Source organism: Salvelinus namaycush, chromosome 3 (genome assembly GCF_016432855.1).
Source record: "Salvelinus namaycush isolate Seneca chromosome 3, SaNama_1.0, whole genome shotgun sequence".
In the NCBI taxonomy this organism is placed as follows: domain Eukaryota; kingdom Metazoa; phylum Chordata; class Actinopteri; order Salmoniformes; family Salmonidae; genus Salvelinus; species Salvelinus namaycush.
Genome location: NC_052309.1, coordinates 22415679 through 22433937, shown reverse-complemented (window position 1 = coordinate 22433937; position 18259 = coordinate 22415679). Strand labels below are relative to the sequence as shown.

The 18259-nt window shown below is 40.9% G+C and overlaps 1 protein-coding gene across 1 annotated transcript; it reads left to right on the top strand.

Moving 5' to 3' along the window:
- The first annotated feature begins 151 nt into the window (after positions 1–151).
- LOC120043639 (nuclear fragile X mental retardation-interacting protein 2-like) lies at positions 152–16351 on the top strand. The gene is made up of 6 exons (XM_038988196.1): positions 152–156; positions 846–958; positions 5779–5967; positions 7540–9204; positions 10639–10671; positions 10836–16351. Exons 1-6 carry the CDS (start codon positions 152–154, stop codon positions 10886–10888), a joined length of 2058 nt encoding a protein of 685 aa, XP_038844124.1. The 3' UTR covers positions 10889–16351.
- Positions 16352–18259: the final 1908 nt, after the last annotated feature.

Here is an 18259-nt window from a genome sequence, read left to right as displayed (position 1 = left end):
GCCATTGAGGGCTTCTACCATTTTAAAGTAGTCAACTGGGTGGGGATTCCTCGGGGTTGGGAGCAATGACTGTTTATATGAATGGACAAAGCTATAGATCATGTGACACCATTCATTCCTATGTGAAGACTCAATAGCGCATTGAAGCCGAATGAAGTCAGTTAAGAGGGTGTCTCATGGAGACATAACATGCGCAGTTTGAGCTATTCTAGGAAGTGACGTTGCAGGTTAGCTCAGTGCTCCGTCTCTCATTGAGTAACTCAAGTTGAAGGCCTACCAGGCTACTGCAGGCTGCCATTAGCAACTAAATTATCCTTAATTTCTTCTGTGGGTGATTTAAAAATAATCGGTTCAAGGACATACAGTGCATTCAAAAAGTATTCAAGCCCCTTGACTTTTTCCACATTTTGTTACATTACAGCCTTATTCTAAAATGTATAAAATAGTTTTCCCCCTTATTAATTTACACACAATACCACACAATGACAAAGCAAAAAATGTTTTAGACATTTTTGCAAATTTATAAAATAAAAAAACTGAAATATCAACATTTACATAACTATTCAGACCCTTTACTCAGTACTTTGTTGAAGCACCTTTAGCAGTGATTATAGTCTTGAGGCTTCTTGGGTATTGTAACGTCTGTGTCTGCGTCTTCGTCTGCTTCTGCGTCTGCGTCTGCTCCTGCTTCTCCCCTCCGGCGTTCAACGTCGCCAGAGTACTAACCACCGCTCCTGGGATTCATTATTACGCACACCTGGAACTCATCATTACGTGAATCATTATGATTCACACCTGGACTCCATTACCTTGATTTCCTCCCCTTTATATGTCTCGCTTCTCAGGCCGGTGGTTTCTGGTTCCCTACCTGATGCTGTCCCCCACGACACACCTTCACCCCTGGACATCGAGGGGAGCCCGGCGTACGCTGTCAGAGCCCTACTGGACTCCCAATGTCGTGGGGTTCGGCTCCAGTATCTGGTGGACTGGGAGGAGTATGGCCCAGAGGAGCGGTGTTGGGTTCCGGTGGAGGACATTCTGGACCCAAACATCCTCTGTGATTTCCACCTTCGCCGCCTGGACCGACCCGCTCCTCCTGCAGATGGAGCCGCACATCAGAGGGAAGGGGGTACCGTCACGTCTGCTCCTGCTCCTCCCCTCCGGCGTACGACGTCGCCAGAGTACTAACCACCGGTCCTGGGATTCCTTGATTCAAAACTGGACTCCATTACCTTAATTTCCTCCCCTTTATATGTCACTCTCCCAGGTTCACTCACCAGTTGGTATTGTTCTTGTGTATCAGCATACTGCCTTGTGTTAGTGTCTTGGTCTTCTTGTTTTATTAAAGCGTTTCACCTGCACCTGCTTCCGACTCACCGCCCCATCATTACAGGTGTGAGACTACAGGCTTGGCGCGTATTTGGGGAGTTTCTCCCATTCTTCTCTGCAGATCCTCTCACATCTGTCAGTTTGGATGAGGAGCATCGTTGCACAGCTATTTTCAGGTCTCTCCAGAGATGTTCGATTGGGTTCAAGTCCGGGCCACTGAAGGACATTCAGAGTCTTGTCCCTTCGCCCCAGTCTGAGGTCCTGAGCACAATGGAGCAGGTTTTCATCAAGGATCTCTCTCTGTACTTTGCTTAGTTCATCTTCCCCTCGATCCTGACTAGTCTCCCAGTCACTGCTGCCGAAAAACCCAGCCACATCATGATGCTGCCATCACCATGCTTCACCGTAGAGATGGTGCCAGGTTTACTCTAGACGTGACGCTTAGAATTCAGGCCAAAGGGTTCAATCTTGGTTTCATCAGACAAGAGAATCTTGTTTCTCATGGTCTGATTTGTCCTTTAGGTGCCTTTTGGCAAACTCCAAGAGGGCTGTCATGTGCCTTTTACTGAGGAGTGGCTTCCGTCTGGCCACTCTACCATAAAGGCCTGATTGGCGGAGCGATGTAGAGATGGTTGTCCTTCTAGAAGGTTCTCCCATCTCCACAGAGGAACTCTGGAGCTCTGGAGTTATCAGGTTCTTGGTCACCTTCCTGACCAAGGCCCTTCTCCCCCGATTGTTCAGTTTAGCCGGGCGGCCAGCTCTAGAAAGTCTTGGTGGTTCCAAACTTCTTTCATTGAAGAATGATGCAGAAATATTTTGGTACCCTTGCCCAGATCTGTGCCTTGACACAATCCTGTCTGAGCGCTACGGACATTTCCTTCGACCTCATGGCTTGGTTTTTGCTCTTACATGCACAGGTGTGCCTTTCCAAATCATGTCCAAATAATTGAATTAACCACAGGTGGACTCCAATCAAGTTGTAGAATCATCTCAAGGATGATCAATGGAAACAGGATGCACCTGAGCTCAATTTCTAGTCTCAAAGCAATGGGTCTAAATACTTATGTAAATAAGGTATTTCTGTTTTATTATTTTTTATGAATTTGCAAAAAGCTCTAAACCTGTTTTCACTTTGTCATTATGGGGTGTGTAGATTGATGAGGAAAAACATTAATTTAATACATTTTAGAACAAGGCTGTAATGTAACAAAATATGGAAAAAGGTTAGGGATCTGAATACTTTCTAAAAGCACTGTACATCTGCTGTATTAGAAGCAATTATTGGTACCATGATTGTCTTTGAAGAAAAATATCTTTATTTGTAAAAAATATTTACACAAAGATTGCCTCCATTCACTATAATGGGGGATCCTGTTTTTTGCTAACAATGCCTTTAGTACCGGGGTCGGTCTTGAATTTCAATGAGGGGGAAGTCTTTCTCCTCTGGTCAGGAGCAAGGGGCCAGGGTTCCGGTCTAGAAACACGGTTTCAACTGCTCCTATAGTTTTGCTTCTGTACCTCGGTTTAACTGACATCCGGGCCCTGAAAGACAATTTCCATAGACGGACACATAGAAAAGTCAGATAAAAAAATTCCTGTCGTCATTATTGGGTATTACGTTTTTCTGGACCCCGCAATGTTGAAGTTCACCCCTCCCCCTCTTAAAAATAATGTAATTGAATGTGTCAGCCAGACAGCCACTCACAAAGAATAGACCACCGATCACTGTGCATGGTGGTGAAATTGCGACATGTCTATGCGGCTGCATACCTATTGAATCAATTATAGGCTCTCTGTGGAGCCAGGGCATGTATAGCTTTGCTTTAGCTAAATGGATAAATGTTTATTGGTAGGTGTATTTGGTTGTCATCTCTCATGTTAAGCCTAACATTTCAAGAAGCTATACACAGTGTTGCAATGCTATCAGTTTGAGACTTCTAGCTGGTGGCAATAAATACATTACTTGTTCAGTAATTAAAGTTGGAAATTCAAACATTGCCTATTGTAAAATATATATATTTTGAATATACAACTGTCCTGTATAGGATACCTGAATGACATGAGCCGTACTCGCGCTCTCTCCCAGCTTGGATAGAAAGTTGTTGTGCATAAATGTCACGAGAATTTTCAATCCCAATGATGATAACTCAACTATGTTATAACTTTGACCAATTCCCAGAGGTTTGTAAGACCCTGGGTTTAATAATAATTAGGCAGTCTCAGATTCCGCAAAAAGTTAATTCTTTATTCAGAGAGTACTCTGAAGTCAAAAATGCAAACACAGTCATTTTATAACTCCCACCCCCACCTACACACACACACACACACACACACACACACACGCACACACACACACACACACACACACACACACACACACACACACACACACACACACACACACACACACACACACAGTTTATCACTTTCTACCATCCTGGCAGTTTCTAGCCGTTCCTCTCCTCCCTAGATTAGAGGGGCCTTGGAAGGGCCCTCTTTCCTGTTGTCAGTTTTCAGAGTTATAACCAGGTCATGTGTAGTTCAGTTGTCCTTTGTATTCTCAACTCTACCCAGCTCATATTGCGAAATAGTAACACAATGGTCTAATCACACACATTATTAAATTATGACTCTAACACATTTCATACAATTATATGATTTCAGGGTGGAATACTTTAATCATTACTTTAAACATATAAATTCCTTTATCAATAAAACCAGTCTATTAATGTCAAATAATACAGTCAGTTCAACCTCAAAACACTTGCCTACTAGGGATTGTTTCATTATGCAGTGTACTATCTATAGCTTATACCGTATTTAGCAGCTATTTAACTGCTATTTAAAAATGTTTTATTAAAATGACATCAAATATCCTAACAATTACAAAAAAAGTAGTCAGCTTGAGGATAAGTTCAGCTAATAGCCTACACAAATGGGCTGCAATATTCTAAGTAAATTAGATCAAATCCAACTTGAGAGACTCCCCTGGTCTCCTGAAGTCCTCTTTCTTTTGTGTGCAAATGTTTTCACTACGGCCTTTAGGTCCAGGTTGCGGGCCAGACTATTTCTATACTGATTATTGCCAACCCAGACTTTCCTGAGAAATAGTGGATTATATGTCCATTGCGCTACACACAATTTGAATTTATTGGCTGTCCAGTATTCAGACAACCTGTCCACAGAGCTTCCTATACAGTTACTATCTTTCCGTAACATGTTAAGGCCGGCAACTGAGGAGAATGAGAGGGTCAATTAAAGATGTTGCAGAACTGCTGTATTTGAAGCACTACTCCCTTTTGCCCAGTTTCCCTGTTGTTGCTACGGCAATCAAGCTGTTTTTACCATCCCTGTAACTGTTGCTTCTGTGGAGAGATCGTTTTATAAGCTAAAACTCATAAAGAACTACCTAAGAAATATTAGGCTCTCGGTCTGAAATGCACTTTTGAACACCTGAGTAAACGCCACTCAATGCACCGGCACCGTCGTAGCCTTGACCACACTCATTGCACTGGCACCGCCGTAGCCTTGACCACGCATTTGTTCACCAATATCCGCTTATACTTTCAATCGGTTAAAAAAATAAATAATTGCGGAGGCTGCTGGGGTGTCCGGTACGCCAGTGTGATGTCATCGCTGCTTGCACTGCTCCCTGTGCGCACTGAGTGCTAGTGTGCATGTGAAATTGGTCTGTATAAACCGGATGCAACTCGGATATAGACAGTCCATGAATCGGACATCTTGGATATTTCAGTGGTAGGGAGCTATCAGCCAATTGTCAGAGCATTGTCTTCTTCAAATTTGAATGCCTTTGGTTTGTAAATAGATTTTAGCTATATCACCACCATGTAGTGGCTACAATAAATGACATGCAGGATTTGGTTCAGTACACCAGCACTGCAGGTGGCGGGCGGGTAAATCATCATGAATATAGCCTCAATGGCGCTGCCCATGCTGTCACAGATGCCATAATAGCCCAGATACGAAGATGAGTCCTCTATCTAGCTCTATGGTCTCAGCAGATCTCAGAGGTCGTGAAGACCACTTGTGGCATCTCACATTTGCTTGAATTCTATATAATCTCGCATAAACTATTATTTTGTTCAACCTGTATATGTATGTATTTACAATACCTCTGTTTGCAATGATGGTGGGGAACCACCAAAAATAGTAGACTTTGATACTTTTTAGACATACTGCTGACGTTTACAGAGGCCTCGAATAGCTTCCGTTTGTCAGTCGCGTTGATTGGACAGTAGACTGTGGGAAGATCTTAATTTGAATTCTCCTCGCGTCCTCTCTCCTTCTCAAAACCCATTGTATGAGAAAGCCAGAGGTACCGCCCCTCTGATCTTCTCCTCCAATGGGTTTTGAGAAGGAGACGAGGAGAAAGGACGCGAGGTGACATAATTGAGATGGTCCCTGTTTCTGCTTCACTTGCCCAGTGAGCTACGGCGCACACTGGTAGAAGGACTCGGATATTCTATAACACTTCAATGGAGGAACAGCCCAAAGATCGGGCACAAGATAGACGATATCACCACTATGGAGAAGAAAGAAATCATATTCAATACAAATCATCTCTAAAAAATGATCAGATCTACTTCCAGTACCAGGAAACGCAGACGAAGAAAACAGGTCGGGCCATCCGGAAAAGTTAGCCAGCTAATACAAATTACTTAACTAGCTAGATAGCCACATTATTACCGACGTCAATGTAGCGTGCTAGCTCGCAAGACAGCCATAGCATGATGGTAGCGAGCTGGTAAATATAAATTTAACCTATTAGTTAGCTGTGACTAGAGTTGGGTATGGCTAGTTTAGGGATAGTTAAACGTCGCGTGACAGCTGTCGCTGGTGGTTTGACAGAGGGGATTGACCTTGTGCGCCGGTTTTACCACCCATTTCTACATTTATGGTACTCTGACAATTCCCCTGTGTGACTAATTAGTCATTTTGTAGTTAAATTATTTTGTGACTTGAATACGTTGAGTTTACCCCACAAAGTAAGGGCCAATTTGGTATCAATTCCGTGAAATATTTTGTTAACAAAAACAAGCCGGCTCCACTGGAATGTTCTGAATTGCCATTTCCTGTCGGCCATGTTAGAAAATGCGAGCGGGGAAGCTAACGAGCTAGCTGGCTAATCCTAATAACGAGAGCGAGCATAACATAAGTTTCAATGTTATTTTGTTTACAAATTACCACTTGGCTACAGTCAGGGCTACAAAAGCATGATGACTAGTTACTTAACTTAATTTTGAGACTTTCCAGTGATTTAAATAACTACTGGAGCTAGTGCCAGACATTTTACACTTACGCAGCTGCGGCTTGGTCGGGCCTGTTGCGTCTAACTAGCCATGAAGCCACGCAAACATGTTAGCCTGGGTAGATGACCTGAGGAGTGTTAACACAGAATTGTCTTTCTAGTTAGCTGATTGATGCATAGGATTTAGATTTTTAATAAAAAATTCTGAAACAATTGCTTACTGATGTTTTAGCTACATGATTTGAAATGTAATTGTACCAGTTTCTTTAGACTAGTTTAGACTTGATGGTATGCATGCAAACAATTGTGCATACATTGAACCCTCGCTTCAGTTCAGATAAGGAGAATAAAACGCTTAACACAATTTGTTATTCTATAACATTACTTAAGATGTTATTTTTTCACTCATATTGTAAACAGATATCTTAGGAGCAAGATGGCAAATCATTAATTTAGTTGAAAGCTTTGTCTTTATACGCTAGTGTGGTAAATACTGTTCAATTAGCTAGCAACGTCATGCTCAGTCACACTGACAACCACCTTCCGGTTACCAAAAGTTATAGGACTGTAGGTAATGGCTATTTCTACATACAGCACACGTTTTCCTGAAGTGATTTAAGTATGGTATCTGTTAACAAGTAGGCTATGGGACTACTATGTTCAAGGGAATCTGATCTGGGTACTGGCATGGTTGCTTGCTACCAGCTGACCTATTCAGTCTAAATTGCCATGATACAGCATCGTCTTATAAAGACCTTACCATATTTCCTGCAAAAGGAGCTTCGAGGTTGCATAGGTCTTGTAAACAGATTAGGGCTGTTAGTCCCTTTTGATATAGAGAGGTGGTAGGGAATTATGGAATTTCCTTGGACTTATATGTTTGTGTGTCCACATGTTATTGTATCACTGGCAGTGCAATTTTCTTTTGTTTCCGTTTACAGGCAATGGGAAAATAAACACCAGTGACGTAGAGGGGGAGAAGATACTGTCTGCAAATATTTTTTTTTGTATCCCTCGTCCCACCAACAGCAATGGTAACAGACATTTGATAAACACTAATGTAAAACAGAAGTCAACACGAAAGGTTTATACCACTCTTTCAAAAATGGACAACAAAGGTTTTGATCACAAGAAGAATATGGACAGCGACAAGGACTTGGATTTCACTAATGACTATGAGGGAAAGCTGTTGGACAAGGAGTCTGCATTGCTTCTGAATGGGGTGGTAAACTCTGCTCATATTACCAATGGTTACTCCAGCAAGTCACCCCCTGACAACGATGGCAGTGGCTCAGAAAGTGGATATACTACTCCTAAGAAACGCAAGGCAAGACGCAACAGCATCAAGAACACAGAGCATGTGACAAGCGAAAAGGAGAGAGCCATGCAGCAGGGTAATGCTACACAGGAGCCAGAGGCTTCTGGACTTGAACCAATGGAGAAAGCGGTGAACTCGAGACTTGTCCATAAAGCAGATGCCCAGACAGCAGTCAGGCAGATGGGGGCCCCAGAAGTGGCTATGGGTGAGTTGCAGAGGAATAATTCAGACAGTAAAACTGCTGCAGTTGCCTTTGGTAAAAAGTTTGAGGATAGGCCCAAAGCCAAGCTCTCAACCTCTACAAAAGAGGACTCTTGGACTTTATTCAAGCCCCCTCCAGTATTTCCTGTGGACAACAGTAGTGCTAAAATTGTGCCCAAGATCAGTTATGCAAGTAAAGTTAAGGAGAACCTCAACAAAGCAGCCCAAGCTGGAGGAGAGGTACATCCTCAGGTGCCTGGTAGATTATCACAGGTCCCCATGTCTGCTATGAAAACCATCACCTCAGCTAGCATTACTAATGGTCCTGTTTCTGGAGATGGAAATGGTTATCCCTCTGTCGGTACCTTCTTCACTCCTGCTGCTAGTAGTATTCCACCAGCCCCCTCTCTCCCATGCGGGGAGAACGTAGCATCCTTTTTGGACAATGACTGTAGTTCTTCAACCAACCTTACAGCAGATCTGAGAAAGTGTACTCTTTTCATTTACCCCCTAAACCCTTTAAATATGCAACCTGTGCTCCCGAGTGCTCGCCAAGTGGACACCCCGGCTGCTCAGACAAATCAGAAAGCCTTGGGGGACATCTTCCAGAATCAGTGGGGGCTGTCCTTCATCAATGAGCCAAATGTGGGGTCAGAAGGAGGAAGCGGGCCGGTGGCTGCTGTGGAGGGAAAGGCTACGGTGGTCACATTTCAAGGGGAGCCATGCCCTGCGGTTGCAGCTGAGCCAGGCCTTGACGCTAGCCTATCAATCCCAGAGCCTTTGCTTCTCACTTTGGCTCAAGACTCAGAGAAAAGGACTAGTGCCCCAGCTTGCCTCCCTGCTACAATAAAGGGTGAGGATGGGGCAAAGGCTCAGCTGTCTGGACCGGATGAGACAAAGGGCGAGGCGAAGGGTCTAGGTGCAGTTGTGTTGGCCTCTGGTAAAGACATTAGTGATGAGCCTGCACAGGCCCCCCTGACCAACCTGGTGTTGGGTCCATCTAAAGAGCAGGCCCACTCTAAGAGCCTGGACAGAGGTAGCTGGGGGTTGTTTGATCTGAAAGCTGCTGTTACTTATCACACTAAAGGTAAGTCCTCTTGCTCTGCTGTGTCATTTCTATAAACGCATAACACATGGTAGTACCAGTGCTTGACTTGGGATGAAAGCGGTGCAGGTCCATTAGACCATGTTCACAAATGTACATTATGCTATAGCTAGATCTGATTATTCACTGTTAAGAGTTCATACACATTTTGACTGATGGAATTTTATGACTTCTAACCAAATTTCCATGACCAATATTTAGTGGTGTCTCCTACATGAAAAAGTCTGCATAAATGTGGTATTGACACTAGAAGGCTGCTGGTCTGTTTTCTATATGAGCAGCTGATGTTTAGGCTACAATGTTGTGTTTTAGAGCGGGGCTTGAACAAAAGCCTGCACACCCAGTAGCTCTCCTATAGGATGGTTGGCCACCCTTGATATAGAATATTACAACCAAATACTTTTGTATTTATTCAGTTATTCCCTCATTCAGTGAATCAGAAATAACATTGATAAGTTAGGCTACTTCAAAGCAAGGTAGCTAACTAAGACATGTTTATCTATAACCTTATAAGGTTAAATATCTATGCTAAGCATAGAAGTTGTTTGTCGATTAGGCTATTAGAATATTTTTAATGTCGGAATTACATGGCTAGCCTACTGTTTCAATAGAGGAATCCCAGCTTTCCAATAACGGTATCAGATTTATTTCTCAACAGTGCTGGTGGAAAGGCATCAACAACATTAATGCTTATAGCTAAATGGTTAAGTAGCGAGAGAGCTTGTAGTATGACTAGTTATGTTTTGAATTGGCTATATAGTTAGTCTATCATTATTTTATAGGCTACCTCCTTGGGCAACGGCCCACTGGCACACACGCAAATGATGCACAGCACACACAGAGACACGCTGAATGTTTGGCCTAATTCTGATCATGGCTGATAGATTGATAATATACTGTATTTATGAAAACGCAATATTAAAATTCCATGACTTTCCCTTATTTGACAACTTGGAACAGCGCATCCTGCGCCTTCAGGCATGGCGCATTCTTAATCTCAAATTCAGTCTACTGGCACGCATATACCGGATTCACAGACTAGTGGCAAATAAACCTGAACAAAGTAGAATCAGGATATGAATGCCCACTCTCCATTGCTATTCGATGCATGTCCCACCTTCATTCCGCTTTGATCAACCTTTTTTTGACGCTGTGTGTGAATCCGGGCCGGCGATAGGCAACTTTGTTTCATAGAGGAGCCGGTATGCAGTTCTCAAAAAATTGGAGGTGCCGGTACAGCACCCCAAACAGCTCTAGCCCAAGTCGAGCACTGGTTATCACACATTGGTAGCTTTAACCTACTATTTCACTTGCAACAAAAGCTTTTAATCCTTTAGCATCACATAATTGTGTGTCTAATAATAAAATATATTATGCACCTGGAGGTATTAATCGATTTTTGTTTTTTCTATACAGAAATGGAATACGTTTTCAATTTGCAAAAACAAGGTAAAGGTCTCTTCTGTATAGTGTTTTCAAAGTTGTGAAATTGGGTTTTCTATTTGATGTTCAAAAGGTATACAGCTGAAGTTTGAATAACATACATTATGAATTGCTAACTAAGTTCCACAGGGCCTACACACTGAAACATTTCTGTCCTTTCCTTCCCCCAGATCCAAAAAGAGTAGTCTTCTATGACAAGACCAAGGATGGACCTGATCAGTGAGGTAGTGAATGTCTGTCAACACTAACCTTCTCCCTACCTGGGTGCTGCAGTTATCTTTTTTTGGCGGTTATAATCCCCTTGGAAAAACAAAATCGAGACAACTGTGATATTGGGACTGACGGATGAGTGTCCTGTGACAGACTTTCATTGGAAATATAGAATGGCATAATGGGGACACATTTTTTGCCGGGGGGTGGGGGGCATCGCCGCAGAGGAAGGGGAGGGGTAATGTGAGGACATATAAATCCAAGTATTGGATTTAATTTGAGCGCAGAAGCTTCTGCTGACGCTCTGGACTACACAAAGACGCAAACACTTGAAAGAGATGTTGGGTGCCTCAGTCTCCCATGTGAACGGACACTTGTGACACTTTCTGCTGTGTTAGACATTGGTCTCATAGCACCTTCCTCTGGGTGTTGAGGAGAAATAAGATGAAGGCCCAAACTGCACCTCCCAAGCCTTTATCCTGTTGCCCATTGAACTATATGGCGAGTATCGGTCTGACAGTAAGATGCCTCAATCATTTTATGTCCTCATGCATTCAAATTATTCCAATATGTAGATCTGTGCTATGATTTATACATGCACATCAGTATATGTGCAAATTTGAATTCATTTTGAAATAAAATGAACTATAAGCTCAGATAAGAATGCCTTGAAACTGAAAGATTACGAGAAGACTGTTAGGCTGCAGGTTAAATGATGAATACATTTGAGGGAAAGCATTTGTCTTAATTACTTTAGTGAAATAACTATGCCCAGCAAAGAACTGACTGCTGGGTATCTCTTGACACCAATTTTGTTTTGTATGGTTTAGCGATTTCAGATGTGATCTACAGTAGGAACAAACTCCCAGAGCACAGATGGTTTCATTCTAATTGGACACTTCTCTAAAGACAGGTCCTAATCTTGTGGTTCGGTTCTCACTTTTTGGTAGGCATGCTAATCAGTTGAAAAAACTGTTTTATTATATAATTGTCTTCATCTGTGTTTTGCTTTTATGTTTATTATTTTGACTCTTCTTAAGCCCTTGCAGTTGTCAGTCCACATATTTAATTTCAAATTAAGATGGCTGTAGGCTATTCCTTAATTTGTAGCTTCTCTTGAGCTATTCACCTGATTGTGGGAGTTTTCTGAAAGATGAGAAGTGACTTTATTGTGGCACAAGGGCTATGTATGTGTTATATATTTTTTTTTTGGTTTGGTGTATTTGATCCGTAAGAGGCTCAAGATGTCAGTAATTAATTAGACCTACCTAGGCCATATTTGCTGATACTACATGGAGAAATGGCTCATTTCCTTATTTTCTTGCTCAAGCAATTTGCTTTTCATTTGCAAGCCAACTTATAGGATACTTTGTGCTTTTTCAGCATTTGGTCTTTTAATTTCTCTCTAGTTATGACAATGTATTTCTTGCACAAAGTATTGGTGTGGATGAGACGTGAGAAGTCGCAGTTTAATATAACCAAGAAAAGATGACAGAACCATCGCAATACTAATTATTTCATGTCGCAGACCAGCCACTCTTTGTTATACTGTTTGTAGAGATGTGGTGATAATTTCATAATACAGTATCATCCAGTCAGTGTCTTTGATCAAAGTGGTTGTGTCAAGAGGCCTATACATGGCAAGGCAGGCCACATTTGGTAATACAATGAGTGGATAGCCACAATGTCATTGGAACTACAATCTCTTTTTGTTTTCTTTTTTTTGAGCTAAGGGAGGAAGTGTCTTAGTTTATTTTCTCTAGCATAAGTGATTTGGTTATTGTGTGGATTAATAGCACTTTATGTAACACTTTTTTTAAATATATATTTTAATTACTACAGATACACATACTATATATATAATGACATGAAATACTAACTTCTTTTAAGAATGGCTTTGGACTGTTCTTTTTAAGACAAATAAATGAATGAATACCGAAATACAAAATGTCACTCAGGTAGTATTGGTAAAGCCATGACAAAGTTGGATAATATTGTGTTCTGCCAAATGGTTCAGAACATGATCCTCGTATTGTGCTCAAATATGAATTGGAGTGATATTTAATAATGAACTACAGAGCTGTGATTTAAAATACCAAAACATTTTGCTTGCAGAAAACACTGACATGGCTTGCAATCAGCTGTCATAAATATGTAGGCTTCGAACCTTTAAGTTCTCTGTTCAGGCAATTTCACTTTAATAAGCACACTGATATCCACCGGTTTCCACCTGTAATAGGACAGTGTGATCTTACTGTCCTTGGTTTAAGTTTTATTTTTCTACTTTTTACCTCGTCATTCATGGGCTGAAGCATTTCTGAGTGTACCCACTGCTAAATCCCAGTCCAGGTTATATGCAAAGGCAGGAATCTATGCCTGAGATTCCTAGTCCAGCCCTCTCTTGGGGTTCCTGGTAACCTCTTGGCTTATTCTTGCAGACAGAGGGAACTACAAGAAGGTCAAACACACCCCCTGTTGTGTACAAAACTGTGTCTCACACACACTTAAGTTACTTCACTGTGGAATTCTAAGCAAAGGATAGACCTCTGGGACGTGGTATTTAAAACCTTTTGTTTTGCTTCCATTGTATGCTGTGTGTTGAAGTATTATTAGATCAGCTTCAATCAAGAGCACAATATCTTATTTTGCTAATGCTGCACAATAGCGAAAATATCACTTATTTTGACTTGATTGGCAGCGGAAATTATCTTTGTGCGATGGACAACCCAGTTTGCAATGGTGGACATTAGCGGCTAAAACTGTTTTGGGTTTTTGTGCTTTGATTGTTTATGCACAGTTGATGATGTAACTTTACTGGGTTCCCTAAATATTGGAATAGGAAACACCAGATCATACCATGAGGTAAAAAAGCCAAAACAAGTTGTCTTTTTCATAACTCTAACCCCTTTTTTACTTTTGATCCTGAGTGGAAGAACAAGAAGCCCTATGCTTCTTTGTAAAACAGGGGGAGCAGTCTTGCGTGGGTGTGTAGAAGTGCGCTAACAGTCCAAAGTACTTCATCTGTTCATTGTTTTGATTCAGACATGTCCCCTTATGTTGAATTTGATTCTTAAAGGCCCTGTGCAGTCAAATGTAATTTCCCATGTTTTATATATTTCCACACTGAGGTTGTAAATGATGATAATGACCAGAAATTTCAGCCTGTGTTGGTGGGATGGAGTTTTGGCCTGCCTGGTGACATCACTACGCTGTAAATTAGTTAATAGACCAATAAGAAAGAGTTCCAAACCTCTCTGCCAGTAACAGCTAGGCAAGTTGTCAGTTTTCCCCCTCCCCACTCAGGCCACTCCCAGACAGTCCAAGCAATTATTTTGTTGAGAAATTGTTCTTTCCTAAAAAGCTTTTCAATTAAAACAGTCAAAAAGAATCACACTAAGGTATCTAATTGTTCCCAGAAATGATTTGATATTAGGTAACAGCTGCATTGGACCTTTTTTAAGAGGGATCAGTGATCTCCAGGGAAATATTGCAAAAGTCTTCAAGCACTTAAGCAAAATGTGTGTTTCTTTTTTGTATATGCATTTCAGAAAAACATATAGCTATATTACTTAACGATAGTGTTGTAGCCTGTAAACCAAAAACTGGTTCTTAATGGAGATTGTTTTATGAGCACACTGCTGGGCAAGTGAACGAGTTGGTGTGATGAAAGAAAAGCATGAAAGTGATGAGTCTCTGTATTTTCAACCCCCTTAGGAGGTGCAAGCACCTCAAGGATACTCACACGGGCCTCTGAGTTCCGAATGATTGGTTAGGCCACTTTGCCTAGCTGTTTGGTGTGCGTGTGAAAGTGAGTTCTTCCAATTATATGCAAGTGTCCCTTTTTTTTTTTTTTTTTCAAGACCATGTTCAGGTGCCTGTGTGAAAAGTATGCTTTTACAGTAATTTTAAGATTATTTTTTTTGTGTTTTGAAAATTGTTACTAAAATGATGTGCCATTTTCTTTGTCCAATATTTCTTTCTACAACATTTTGTAGAAATGCTGTTGAACATTTCTTACAGCTTCCTTTGTTGCTTCCTTTCACTGACATGGAAGAAGCTGAAAGCAATGTGCGTTAGCTGTTTTGAATGAATTTCACAGCTCTCAATCATATGACCTGCAAATAATTGTTCAGTGGGCTTGCGTTTGAATAAACTGCTTGCTGGTATATTCTAGTCAGTCCGTCGTTATGGTCTGAAGTAGAGCAATGTTGACTTTCACTTTTCAATTGATCTAACACGCGTTTAAGCTGTTTTATTTTTGAATTGTCACATTTATTTGTAGTTGCACAACCAGAGCGAAACTACTTTGCTTCAAAGGAAAATGGGGAGAATTAGGTTGTCTCATTTGATCATAACACGTACCTACTTTTTTAAAGACAATTTTCGTTACTGTACATTGAAGCTGAATTCTCAATTTTATATAAAGCCCCAATGTTCAGATCCTTGTGGCTGAAAACAATGTTAAGCCTACTCCTTGCTTAGTTTTGCTATTTTTCAGAGTACACATGATTAATGTTCAATGGATTTCCTCAAATAGTAATGGTGGCGATGTGAGCACTGAACACCAAGTGTTCCTGATAAGAATTTCTCCCTGATGTTCATCACGTGTTAAAGGGGAGCGACGTAAAGGAGATAGATGTACTGTTTGACAACCATCTTATTTCAAGTTTGCCAAAGGTACAGTACACAACTCAGATATTCAGCTACTGTATGATCCATGCACTTAGATTGGGAAGACTTTGATGGTTTAAGCAACCCGTTGTTTGAGCCAGTCAGGTTTGGGTGGGACCACAGCAGCTGAATGCCATTGTGGGAGTCTGTTGTATTTGTTAGGACAACCCCCCCCCCCCCCCCCCCCCAAAACCCAGAAATAATAACAAATACCAAAAGTGCTGCTTCTTCCAGTTATCGATTGTCTGTAATGGGAAATGCTGGACTTAGTGTTTTGTGCTCCATTTTCATCCTGTCCCCCACTTCTTGCTGTCCATGCCTGCTGTTATAACGTTTTCATATGGGGGGAGTGGGCGGGCGCATGCATGTTTACTCTCTTTGGCACCTGAGATATTTGTAGACACGCATCACTATGTTAACGACAAGGAAGAAGTGTTTTATTTCTGGGACTCCACAGTGCTACTGCTTCTTTTGAAAGGTGGTGTGGTCATACGGAATATGTGTCTGAAGATTACAGTTGTGTGGTGCCAAGTTCATCTCTGTACCAGTTCTCACTGTCATATCTTGTTGTGCCTGTTGATGAGTTATCAATCTGCTCCAAGTAAATTGACCCCTCAGAATTTGAGGCAACAGCAGAAAGTGTATTTGTTTTATAATTTGACATTTAAGTGTTAATGTGACATCTGAAATGGTTTAACAAATGCATCACATTACGAGTACCTAAATGTATTTTATTTTTAAAGCATGATAATATCCCTTAAATTCCAAACCAATGTAATAAATTAAAGAAATTCAGTGTTCACAATTTCAGTTTCCATTAGTGTTACATTTCCTTTCAAAATCCTTACCGGTTTCAGTTGTTTTGTTCTCCCTTACCCTAACATTTGGAAATAATGTTATTTCAGACCTACTGTGAAATAAAGGATTTCACAGTAGGTCTGGGACAGGACTTGGAAAATTGAAGAAGTGCACCTGATTCTACAGGAGGCTGCTGAGGGGAGGATGGCTCATAAATGGCTCAACCGGAAACCATGTATTTGAGTTCGATTCCATTTATTCCGTTCCAGCCATTACCATGACACTGTCCTCATTAATTAAGGTGCTACCAACCTCCTGTGCCTGAATCGACAGTAGAGGTGTCATAATACCCATAAACTCCAGCGGTGCTTCCAATTTGTTTTTCCACCATTCATTTTTACCATATGTATATATATATTTTTTTTTAGAAACCCTTAAAATTAAGGGCTGTGTTTCTCATCGCCTTACCTGGTGTGATGTTTAAATAACCATAAATCTCTCCCGGACAAGGTGACTTACCAATATATTTGGCTCTTTTTACTCTGATTTTAAAATGCTAATTACCATCAAAGTAGACATGCAAGACTACAAATCCCTGCAAGCTCCTGCATGTCATCTCTAGCTGACACCTTTGCTAACAGGTATTGTGTCGATTTAAAACTTGCACAAGACAGTTCACAGAATTGTCCATTTAAAGAAATGTAGCCAATTTATTCATTACTAACATAGTTAAATCTGAGATTCTTACCTTTGCCTCGATTCGGCAGTCTCGTCCAGATTACGGCATTTGTGTTTATTTTATTTGTTATAATAGCCACATTCACAGCTAGTTAGCATTTCATTTTTGGGGGGTAAATAAAGATGACTATATTGATAAGTCACCTTGTCCCAGAGAGATTTACACGGTTATCAAAACGTCACGCCAGGGTAAGTCTACATGAAACACAGCACATTTTAAGTTTCTAAAAATGAATGGTGGGAAAACGATTGGAACCATTAGCCTGTTTGACTGCTAGGTTTTATGGGTATTATGACTCATACTGGGTACTCCATTGCTGAATTGCTATGAAAATGGAAGGTTGCTGCAGCACCTGACCTTGTGCTATAGACGGCTATGTTGGTGAGCATTGAAAGTTGAGTAATACCATGTTTTATTTGTGGCGCCATTCTTCCATTTATATCAGTATTTTGGGATGAACAAATGTTGAAACCAGATGGAAAGGGGGTATACATTGGTCTGGAAACCAAAAAAGGTTGAGTTTGTAATTCTAAACACAGTTCCGTCTATGCTACAGGTAGAGAACAAAACACGGAAACCCTCAGTGGTGGAAAAAGTACCCAATTGTCATACTTGATTTAAAGTAAAGATAACTTAATAGAAAATGGCTCTAGTGAAAGGCACCCAGTAAAATACTACTTGAGTAAAAGTCTAAAAGTATTTGGTTTTAAATATACTTAAGTATCAAAAGTAAATGTAATTGCTAAAATATACTTTATCAAAAGTTAAAGTATAAATAATTTCAAATTCCTTATATTAAGCAAACCAGACGGCACCATTCTCTTGTTTTTTCAATTTACGGATAGGCAGGTGCCCATCCCAACCCTCAGACCTAATTTACAAACGAAGCATTTGTGTTTAGTGGGTCCGCCAGATCAGAAGCAGTAGAGAGAACCAAGGATGCTCTCTTGATAAGTGTGTGAATTGGACCATTTTTCTGTCCTGCTAAGCATTCAAAATGTAACTTTTGGGTGTTAGGGAAAATGTATGGAGTAAAAAGTATATTTTATTTAGGAATGTAGGTAACCAATATATAAATAGCAAAGTACAGAGACCCCCAAAAAACGACTTAAGTAGTACTTTAAAGTATTTTTACTGAAGTACTTTACACCACTGGAAACCCTGTGGGCAAATGAG